The sequence below is a fragment of the Leuciscus leuciscus genome, assembly GCF_965113295.1.
Source record: "Leuciscus leuciscus genome assembly, chromosome: 24".
NCBI lineage: Eukaryota > Metazoa > Chordata > Actinopteri > Cypriniformes > Leuciscidae > Leuciscus > Leuciscus leuciscus.
In genome coordinates this window covers 9,859,882-9,872,106 of record NC_138723.1, presented here as the reverse complement: position 1 = coordinate 9,872,106, position 12,225 = coordinate 9,859,882, and the positions used below count along the sequence as shown (strand labels likewise).

At 41.2% G+C, this 12,225-nt stretch overlaps 1 protein-coding gene across 2 annotated transcripts in view; it reads right to left on the bottom strand.

The window, feature by feature from the left end:
• Positions 1-12,225, bottom strand: part of arl15b (ADP-ribosylation factor-like 15b) — a 46,881-nt gene that overhangs the window by 8,510 nt on the left and 26,146 nt on the right. For both annotated transcript variants that reach the window (XR_014202419.1, XM_082158228.1), the window contains exon 4: positions 11,645-11,853. Coding sequence is in view for 1 of the 2 variants with exons in the window: in XM_082158228.1 (XP_082014354.1) it covers positions 11,645-11,853 (209 nt within the window). In the remaining variant the exon portion in view is untranslated. The remainder of the gene's footprint in view (positions 1-11,644; positions 11,854-12,225) is intronic.

Below are 12,225 nucleotides of genomic sequence, written 5' to 3'. Positions count from 1 at the left end.
AACAGTCAAATTAGAAAGAAAGAAAGAAAGAAAGAGTACAAAAGCAATAAAATCATTTATTTTTTGAAGTAGCCAATTTAATTATACTAGGTGTAAAACAAGGTGTAAGTAAAAAATGAAAAGCAGAATCACCAAGGGGTATTGGCGGATGTTGTTCTAAGAAATCAGATATTGGTATCAGCACACAAATACGATTACACAAATTTTAGAGTGTATCCTAACTGAGAAACCATGAGTAAGCCCAAGATGAATCTAACCTCAGGCCATGTGCAAGGCTCACATGGCGCCAACTAAATCAGCAAGTTCTCCAAGCACGATTGGCTTTAACACCTGGTTTACTGCAGATCTTTTTCTTTATGACATGTTTGGATATGAAGTCTTTCCGGTGTCAGTAGGATAAACCCTTACTGGAGACAAGCCGTGACTAAATCACTTTGTAAGAGACCTGACTACCGATGCCCCTGTACAAAGTCAGAAGCTCATGGGTTCCAGGTCAGGGGCCGTGAACAAGCCTCTTGGCCTATGTGCTTTCATAGTGTGTTCGCCAGGCCATAGAGCAGATTTACAGTAACTCAATTTGCGTAAAGCTTGACGGTTCACATCTGGAATTGCAACAGGATAAAAAGGAGCTGGGATTGAGCTAATTAACTGCAGCATTGCAGGACTGCAAGGTCTCTTATTGGTGCAACTACCAACCTCCAATCAGTTGTCCTCTTGCCCTATACGTCTGTGTGGACTGACCTTCACTTGAGGAACTCACCCACAAAGAAAGAATATACACCCATAGACGTACCCCCTCAGGCACTGACAGGTGACCTGCTGGCAAGCCCACATCAACAAAGCTGCTCAAACTATAATCAACAAATCCATCTGATATCCATCAGACTCTGAACTTTGTACACTTAACCACACACACGCAGACCCACCTGCAGATCTGCTCCCCAAAAAGGGAGAAATTCCCCAATTACAGTGCTCATTTCTTCAGCATACTGCAAACATTTCGATTGGGAGATTCATTTCAAGGATCATATCACAACGAGTTTCTAAAGATAGGAATGTGTAAGCATTGTGATATTCATCAATTTCGAAGAGAAAAACATAAAAAGGTTTTCAGTCCAAAGATGGAGCTGAAGCAAACGATGGAGAGCACACCTCCTCCCCCAATAGCTGAGACTCTGTCCAGTTGTTTTGCAGAGCTCTAGTTTCTGTTATTCATGTGTTAAATCAGGCTCATTCCACAGCAAACCACAGCAGTTCCATGGGCCCCCTCTATTCACATGCTGGAGGCTGCACTCCCTTTCTGAAGAGATTTCCTCATATTAATAAATGGAACAGTATTTCATGCAGGGCAACGAAGGCCCTGTCGCTGGGGATTCCTCAGTGAAGAAACATTCCTGACAAAGTAGCTCAGAAGAAGAGCTTTAGCCAAAATCGTGTTCAAGTTTCAAAACAAAAAGTGCTGGCCAAGCAATACGGGTATTCATGTGCATGTATTAGAGGTGTATACATGTGCGTTATATATTGCTCAATCTCTCTTGACAGGAACGTCTTTGCAAATCTACAACATGAACAAAGAAACAAAGCTGCAACAGACAGATAGTTTATGCTGTCAAATGTGGACAGAACTAAATTAATTGAGATCACTGGATGTCTCCATACACCTGAGATGAAAAAGACCATCTGCTCCGATGCCATGACCCCCCCCAAACAAGCATAACTTCCCGTTGTCATGACTAGTGTTGGTCGACTCTTATGTAAGCATGTGTTTGAGTTACGGTGATGACTGAAGTGGAGTTCAGAGTTCTCATAACTCACAGAGTCTGGCTCCAGAACATTGGGAACACATTAAAAGGAGCTGAACCTGCCCCCCTGGATATCTTCAACAACACTTTACCTAAACTTAATCCCAACCGGGAGCCCCACGCCATATCAGCAGTGATTCATAGACAAAAATGTAAACTTTGATACTATCCCAGAAGACAGTCATACATTTGCTATTTCACTTTCCTTTACACTTGTTCACACCCGTCTAGCGTAACACGCTCAAACGCAAATGTTAGACAAGGCTTGCCGCTCAGACTCACAGGACTGCAAATCAAATTGGTTAAAAATACCTTATTGTAACAGTTGCTCATGGGAGAAGTAATTCAATTAGAGCCCATGGTCTGCAAAGGTATAAATAGTCTATTACAAGATGAGCAATCTGGTGCCCCTTTCTCCACATAACTCTGGTTCCTGGACAGGTGCCTATTCTTAAATCAGTAAAGATCAGAAAAACTGGTTGAGTTTTTCTGAGGGTCTGGAACCATGGCCAGGATTGAAAACCAATGTTCTACAGTGTTTAAAGAGAAATTAGACTCCCAGTTTGCACCGGCACCTTCTTGGAGAAAAAGCAGTATGGGTTAACCCAAGGAGACTGATTAAGTTCTGCTTAAAAGATGGTCTCCAGTACTAATGTAGCTAGAATTTAAAACGTGTCACAGATCCCCTGAAGCTCTTCTGTCAATGCTTGGATCTGACCTATTGCAGAATTGTCCTGCTTGCACAGTCTGTTCTATACAGACGGTGGGCATCAACTCCCAGACTGTAAATGATGCGTCTGCTCAGAGTGCAGAGGAAACAACACTAATTGCAATCACAGAACCATTAAGGATGTTCTAGTACATGATGTCTCCCTGTAATATGCTTTGTACAGCACGATAAATAATATACCATGATTTTGATAAAAAAAATGTTCTTTGGTTTGCGTGCATCTCGATACATCACATTGTCAAAAACACACATTTGGACTGCAAGAATTTGGATATTTCAACTGCATCGTCTATCCAGGATCCATGACCATATGGTACACAAGCAGACGGCTGCTGGTTGTTCAGAAACTGGGCACTGCCACCAGACAGAAGTACTGCATGTGGCAGCACCATTGACCTCTCTCAGCAGAATGCCCTGAGTCAGGCTGCCAGCCGAGCCAAACAATAAAGTCTGGCCAGCATGTTTTTTTTTTCGAGCCCAGACAGAATACAGAGTCCAACCAGCCAGACAGATCTTCCACAGTTCAACCTCCTTCAGGCACACAAGATGGCCTTTGTCTTCGTGTCTCAAACACATCTTTCAGGACAAGGAAAAATTCCTCCCCCCAAAAAACATTCAATTGATGGCGCCTGATGTCAATGAGGACTTCTCTAAGATATTCCTCGCCCCTTTTCTACCATGTATTTTAGGGATGCACAACAAACTACTCAGGACCACTTACATAAAGTGCCGTAAGGTATGTTGTACATCTTATTGCTCGATGTTGGTCAACACGTTGAGATTCAATTCTATTGTATAGCTAAATTAATTTAGCGAGAAAGCAATGTCCAGGAATGAGAGTACTCTTAAGCAAGCATGAGTATTGAAAAGGGTCAGTGAGGACATGAAGAAGGCAGATGAGCCAAAGACCAAATACATTTGCTTGCCAGCTTTCTCTGTATGGAAAGCGATGTAAAAACGGTACCTGCATGGATTAGTCGAGAGGGTTCAAAGAAATCTGTCATCTGAAACAGGTCCAGTTCTGGAGCTTGAGGGTCTGTGTGTCTCCCACTCATGTTGGTTCTGTGTGCATCCATCTCTATCAGTCATAACTTTATTAAAGCCAGATGTTACGGGTGCCCTGTCTACTTCCAGAGCCGTGGTAATTTTATTATCACTCTAAATCACAACCCAGTGAGATCAGCCACAGGAGAAGGGGAGGGGGTGTGGGTCATGCAGGGGAAAATCGGGCAATTCTTTTAAAGGTAAGACATTGACCCCTTCCATTACCGCATGGGGGGAGCTGCTTCCAAAGAGCAGATGGGTAGATGGGGGCAGTAAATTACACCAGTGACTGTGACTCTGCTGGGTAGAGTTTCAACTGCAGAGCCCTTAGAATTGAGGACCATAGAGCTCCAGGGGTACCATATATCAAAGATACAAGAGTCTTTCTCGTAAGCATGAGGAAGGGATTTAAAAATTACACACACACACCTGTAATGGTCAACACTAGTATGGTGGTTTGAAACAAAGTCAAACACATTACCTAAGAATTGTAGGACTGGTTTAGAAAAGCATCTTCATTCTGTCTAAGTCATTTAGATTTTGGTGGTAGAAGACAGTCAAATTAGACAGATGGAAATATGGACTGGTTATGCGACATTCCCTGATTCTCCAAAACCATGAGCAAAACTGAAGAAGAAAGAATCCAGACAATATTAAATATAGTTTGCCTTACAACAAGGATCAAATATTTATAGTTGCATTAGAATATAAAATATTAAAAGTTGGCATGAAAGAGAAATTTACCATATGTATTTTTCTAATATTAAAGATCTTATTGTAAAAGATTCATCCGTCCATATGTTTAATATTTTTACCTTGTAATTTCCACCATTACATCGTGACATTTACATTTGTTTCTCATGAATATTAATTACATGACATGCTGTTTAGCTTGGGTAGTCACTAGTTATAGTAGGATTTCTGATTACTGCTTCTGCATTTGCTCAGTCCACGGCCAACGTAAAAAAATGTGAGGTTCACAGACGTCATATTACACTGTTGGCTACATTTTGTTTTTCTTCGCACTGTGGCCAAGCAAAGCAGAACTCTTAAAATATAATGATAATCTCCCTAAATGTGGAGTGAATGGATTCTTTTCCTGCTCAAAGTATAAAGAGAAGCTTGTTGAGTTTTTCTTGGTAATATGAATCAATTTTCATTAATAAATATAGTAACACATTGAAATGTTAGATTTTATGGACATCTTGGTTTACTTTTACATAATAAACTATTTTGGTAGTGTGCTGGATTGCCACTTCATGTCCAATATCAAACTGTGTCCTGAAGCGAAACCAGTGAAGAGCCTCTGGTCTGAATCATGGGGTTCATTAGGCACAAGCATCTTTGCATGATCAAAATGAGAGAGAGAGAGAGAGGGGGGGGGGGAAGCAAAAATGGACAGCACTGATCTTTCCCACAGCAAGTAACATGAGAGACGGACGAAGGGGTATAAAGCCAGACAGACACCCAGACAGTGGAGTGAGTGTGTGCGTGTGGTATGAGGGAGAATGGTGTTTCTCCTGCTGATCTGACACTGGCCTTGGCATCCAGCACTGAAAACCATGCCAATGTCGGCTGAGCAAATTCCGAGCCCCCGAGGAAAACAACAAACGGGTCTGTTGTTCGTACCCAGATTGCTGTGTGACCACGAAGGACACAGATTCCAGTTTTGCACTGCCTGAACTGAGCTGGTCCCTCACATCAATTCTTGGATCTACTGTAGTCTTGTGTTAACGTACTAACTGAATGGTACTAACTGCCTAACTGGCTTTTCTCTTATTAGATCTTCATCAATTTTGTCTTGTCACAACTTTTCCCCGTCCATTTGGCTCTGGACTGTCAACAGTCCAATGATATGATGACAGATTTCCATATCTGCAAGTAAAGAAATTCGCCGTTCCCTATTCAGATCTCAATCATCAAAATACGCTTTGCATGGCTACATTTGTACCCTTATGCAACCTTAATTGTAGCCCCTTGTCAACTTGGCACATGTTAGCACACAAGGAGGAGAGAATTATACGTTATTTTTCATGTGGTTGTTAAGATAGTTGCGCATTGGTTTATTCAATTTCAATACAATTGGTCCCCACTGCCACATTTTCAATCACTTGTATTATTCTCACACTCAAACATCTCAACAGTTCCTAAATTTACTTTTTCGTCTCATCTTCACAAAGCACAAAGGAAAACATAATCATAAATCTGGTAGTCAACGCAAATGGGTTCTCTTGAAATTAAATTTTTTCTGACATACAAATCACAACCCTTCCTGCATCATATTTCATTTGCAAGACTGAATTTTTACACTTGAAAAATTCCAATCCAAACACAGTTGGGCAAAACGGAGTAAGTGCTCTCAACCAGTAGCAGCCTTTGCCATGTTTCACCCATTTCACTAGAAACGGGTCTCGCAGGAGAAGGGGCCTCCTAGGGCCACCAAGGTCGGAAAATAATGGGGGCTTGAAGCAAAAATGTCTATAATTAATAAAAATTCCCCCAAAATCCAAGATATGGTGCAAAACATGTCCCTGTATAAGTTCTTGTTTTTAATATTTATAAGCAATACCACAAGAGCAAGAGTGCTGTTTTCCCAAACATAAGAATGTTTACAAAAGTGATTTTGATTTTATACATCAGTTCAATAAACAAAAAGTGAATATTAGGTGACTTACATTTTAGACACCGTATTGTACATTTTTCCTCAATTTTGACAACGGAAAAAGTTACATGCAGTTGAGCCATTGCACGTCTCCGTCCGAGCAAGACAGATTCAGTTTCGTTACTAAATGAATCCATGTTTTTGAATGAATCTGTCTAGAATGACTCGACAACTCACTCTCACTTGCTTTGGCCTTGAATGAATCAGCCGTTTTAAACAAATTGTTTGACTGAATGATTCAATGACTCTCTCGTTAAGACAATAGCTGTGACCGAAATACTAACTGTGACTAAAGTGAAAACTGACATGTGAAGGCCAAGTGTTGTAACCCATACTAGGAATTTGGCCTCTGCATTTAACCAATCCAAGTTAGTGCACTCACATTAAGAGTAGTGAGTAGTGAAAACACATAGACCCTGTCCCAAATGGAAATCTAAGCACTCTGGGTCTTCCTACGAGTCCGCACTTTTGTGATGTAACACCGCTTTGACTGTCGGGAAGAAGTCTGCCGCGGAGTTCGCTTCAGTGCGGGCTCGGCAAAAGTGCGCACCGAGGGCGCATATCGACCGCAAAGGGGGCGCTCACGAGCACTCTTCTGACACATAAAATGACAAATGGGACACCCTAAGTTCTCATGGACTTAACGGACATGCGCACGCGGCAGCCATTGAAAGTGTGCCATTTGGGACAGGGCCATCCACTGCAAACCATTGACACACACTGAGCATTGGGCAGCCATTTTGCTGTGACGACCAGGGAGTGATTGGGGGTTAGGGGCCTCACCTCAGTCATTTCCTGCCGGTATTGAGAATCAAACCTGCAATCTTCGGGTTACCAGTCTGACTCTCTAACCATTAGGCCATGCCTAATGTGGGTAGTATAAATGAAATACGGACATACTACATCAGCCATGTTGTTACTGTTATGCGTCCTACCAGCGTCAGTTGCATCGTTTTACTTCATAAATAATGGGTAAAGTAAAGTGTCCATCGAATGCGCACTAAAGTAGTAGGTCATCCGAGGTCTTTTCGCCCACTGTTTTTCGAATACTATGTATTCGGACATACTACTCTTTTGGCATTTTAACATTTTACTTGTAAATGTTGGAGGTATTGTTGTTGTATCTTTCTAGAGCGGTCAGCTTTGAAATGAGATTAATCATTAATATTGCTGAGCAAGTATTATGTTTCCATTTAAATATTTTCCATATAACATTTCAATAATTTATTTAGGCTTTAGTAAAAAGAGAATAGCAAGACACTTGCTATTTTTCAACACAGTTTAAATGAGTCTGCATACATGAAAATATACAGCTGCCTGCATATTTTATGAAGAGGGTCCCTCGCAAGGGGATCCTAAAATTTGGGGGTCCCTGTCAATTAATTATATGTGAAAACTCCTGACATAGGTGGATTTCTTGGTTTACTGGAATGAAATGGTCATCCCGGGGCAAGACAGATGATCCATCACAGTTCACACCCTGAAATATAAAACAAAACAGGTTGATGCTGGCGTACAGGCCACTTTCATGCAAACCAGAATGCGAAGCAGACCACCATTTGATACGTTTAGCAATTTATATCTGGCAAAAATGAAAAACGACCTGAAATATCTCCACAGACTAGAGTGTGCAGATGAAGTAGTATAGAGGGAGGATTGTATTTCAAGACAACTTTTAACAGCAAGACTGCTTTGCAGTTTCTTATTGGCTATGTAGACTTATAGACCATATGGCAAATGCTGCGTTGTCCCAAGTACACAATACACTGCTTGTTAGCACGAATATCTAATCAGCCAATCTCATGGCAGCAACTCAATGCATTAAGGCATGTAGACATGGTCAAGACGATCTGCTAAAGTTCAAACTGAGCCTCAGAATGGGGAATAAAGGAGATTTAAGTGACTTTGAACGTGGCTGGTCTGAGTATTTCAGAGAGTGCTTATCTGCTGGGATTTTCATGCAAAACCATCTCTAGGGATTAAATAGAATGGTCCGAAAAAGAGAAAATATACAGTGAACGGCATGTACAGTAGGCGAAAATGCCTTATTATTTCCAGAGTTCAGAGGAGAATGGCCCGACTGGTTCAAGCTTAAAGAAAGGCAACAGTAACTCAAATAACCACTCGTTACAACCAAGGTCTGCAGAAGAGCATCTCTGAACGCTCAGCATGTTGAACCTTGAAGCAGATGAGCTACAGAAGCAGAAGACACACCGGTGACACTCCTGTCAGCTGAGAACAGCAAACTGAGGCTACAATTCACACGGACTCACCAAAATTGGACAATAGAAGATTGGAAAAACATTGCCTGGTCTGATGATTCTCGATTTCTGCTACAACATTTCGATGGCCGGCTCAGAAATTGGGCGTAAACAACATGGATGTCCATACTTTTATGACCACAGTGTATCATCTTCTGATGGCTACTTCCAGCAGGATAACATGCCATGTCACAAAGTTCAAATCATCTCAAACTGTTTTCTTGAACATGACGATGAGCTCACTGAACTCCAATGACCTCCACAGTCACCAGATCTCAATCCAACAGAGAAGCTTTGGGATGTGCTGGAACTGGAGATTTGCATCATGGATGTGCAGCCGACAAATCTGCAGCAACTGCGTGATGCTATCATGTCAATATGGAACAAAATCTCTGAGGAATTTTTCCAGCACCATGCTGAATCTATGCCACAAAGAATAGGAGTGACATTGATCAACTAACATTAAAAAAGGGATAGAAAAATGAGATTGATATAATGTCACATATACAAAAATGGAAATCTAATTTAACAGCAGATTAGTTTTTTAAAAAGCTGGCAGACACTTATATTTGACCAGTTCCTTTTCTGTTTTCTGCACTCAGGATCTTTTCTTCTTTGAAACAATGCCCATAGGAGGTCCAAGAGATCTGATCCAGTTTGAAATCAATTGAGAGCAATTAAATGGAAAACAAGCTGGTCAGGTCCGATCTTGTGTAACCCAAGTTGCATCTCCAGCAAGGAAAGCGAGTGTCGCTGCCAACTGAAAAGCCCCGTTTTGACACACATCAGTGAACAGGGATGTGTTATTCTCCAAAGGCAGATATTTACTGCTCACTCAGGACTACTTCTCAGCCAGTTAATTAGTGCTCTGTGCATTGGGTGATACCCTGCAGCCCGCGGACCGATTTCTACACTCGGAGCAGATGTGCACGCATGCACACTCACACACAAACCAACGCGCATGGTATCAGCCAAATAACACACAGACACCAAATCATTCAGGAAAAGACGTAACACAATCCTCCAAACATAAAAGTGACAAGGGGACCATTAAAATAGAAATGTGACAGCAGAGACATGCCATGCATTCCAACTGTTTGCTATTACTAACAGCGGTCAGCAATTCATCTTAATTTTGATGCCACTTGCTTTTGAAACAATGTTTGACAGAATCTTAAATAGAGCAATTGGTAAAATGAATACACTCTTATGAGATGGGACAACAGCTGTAGTGTTTCCCCACACCACCAGTATTTTGGGCTCCCAACAATACAAAGACTTATTGTCAGGAAAGCCTGAGAAAGTGGGTAAGCTGGGTGCTGCAGATCTGTGGGAGAATGTCTTGTGGCCTGTCAATGTTTGCAAACAACAAGCGAATCCTGCGAAAATAAAACTGCAGCAGCGCAACACCACCTCCCTAAGCGGAGCAATGCCTAATGCCATTATCGTTTCAAATTTACTACAAATGTCTTAAATGTCATATAAAGTTTTTGTATCTCACCAGAGGTATAAAGGTGAGGTCACATATACCGTTTTTGTGGGGTCATTTTAATAAAAACCTGTGTGATCGGGAGTTTCGCATGAGGGTGAAAAGTTCCTCACGCAGATTTCGCAAATTGGCCATGTGAAATTGCTGTGTTGACCAGCACAAAGCTGCTTGGTTTGAAAGTGACTTTCATTTGAGCTACTAGAGATGCACCGATTGCAATTTTCTTGGCTGATTCAGATTTCCGATTTTTTTGTAAGTGTGACCTGCCAATACCAATTTTTGCACATTCCGATTTTCTTTCAAAGAACTATAATTGACAGCATATACAAACAAAAATCTTTTTCTCTTCAATGCAAAATTTTATTTTCATAAAAAACACAAGTAAAATATCATTAATAAAATAAGAACAAATAAACTAATTGCAAACAACAGCACAAATAAATGCAATAGGATAAAGAGAGATTAAATAAACACGACTTTAAGATTTTCCGGTGGGTCTAACAGTATTCATGTAAGAAAAACTACAGATATAAAAGTAATCAAATGTAAAATAACACTGGACAGTCTTCATACAGATTAATGCATACAATTCAAGTTATAAAAGTTAGTTAAGAGCAGAGAGTGATTTTCTTTGTTTTTTGTTCTTTGATTAACATGACAGACAGCAGCAGGAATATTAGACTGCTTTTTACTTTGAGAGTTTATGCACGGATCCAATATACTGTTACACAACATTTATTTACATTCCAAAACTGACTGTGTTTAACTGAATACTTGCCAAGATGGGCATTTTCACATAATTTTGATCATCCAAATTTTTTTATAATCCACTCATTTTGGTACTTGCGACGCACAAGCTGCTGAGTGGCGTATTTATGTGCGCGCCACATAGGAGAGTAGGAGAGAAGAAAGTTAGAAGGCGCAGCTGACATTATTTCCTGTGCCGCTGGCAACAAAACGGACCAGCTCGGAATCAGAAAAATGGAGATTGACCGGCCGGTTACCGGTCAGGCCGAGCATGAGAAAAACATTTACAAAAAGTTTCTGGAAATTTCACTTTATCGCCATTAAAGTAAACAGAAGCTGTACTTCCATGACTGGAAATAGCTGCCTATGGCGCTGAGTGACATCTTGCCTGAAAAGGAACTGTGGTATTTGGAAACCTCTTAAATTCTGTCGCCATTTTCTTACCTATAATGTTGTTCCAAACCTATATGAATTTCTTTCGTCAGTGGAACATAAAATATGTTTTTTTGTTTTTTTTAAATGTATTTTTACCCATGCAATGAATGTTTGGGACCCCACCGACTATCCTTGTATAGCTGAAAAAAACATCTTACTTGTTCCACCGAAAGTCCTACAGATTTGGAGTGACATGAGGGGGAATAAATGATGACTCAGTGTTCAGTTCAGATAACCTCTTGTATGGAGTTTATGATCATGATTATGATAGGAGGTATAAAGAGAGTATTAGGTTAGGTCTTGTACAAAGCGGGCGGCAGGCTTGTCCCATTGGTAATGGCCAGTATGATGATGGGAAGTATTAGACGAGTATTAAACGAGTGTAAAGTTACGGCTTGTACAGAGCGGACGGTAGGTTTGTTCTGGCGGTTAGCCAGGGTGAGGAAGGGAAGTGTTAAGCATGTATCGTGTTACCTCTTGTACAGAGCGGGCAGCAGGTTTGTCCTGGTGGTTGGCCAGAATGAGGAAGGGAAGCGTGCAGAGCTGCGGATGCTGCAGGGCCGAGTGAAGCTCCGTACGCGCCACCTCCAGATCCTCCTCCGACGAAGCGCTGTCCAAAACAAACACCACCCCCTGAGAGCCCTGGTAGTACCGGCTCCAGTACTTTTTAATTGAGTCCGCTCCTGCAACACAAAACATAAATTCACACCGTCAGGAACGCAGCAAGGAAGTCATAACATTTAATGCACACATTAACCCCTTCACAGAAAAAAAAGGTGGTTTTCCTCTAAGACATCAATCAGATGGTGCCCAAGGCGAAAAAAACGTAAAGCATTAAAAAACAAAAACAAAAAAAGCACAATGAGAAGCTCTGGAAAGCGTATTGGCGACCGAGCGGGAAAAGGTCTACAGCGTGTTTCGACACAGCATCAGATCGAACAGTGCTGGAATGCATTTTGGTCAGGAACCCGACCTCCTTTCAAAAATCATTGCGGATATTGCATTATGTATTTTTATGACTTAAAGAACGCATGCCAACTCGCACTCCCGCTCGG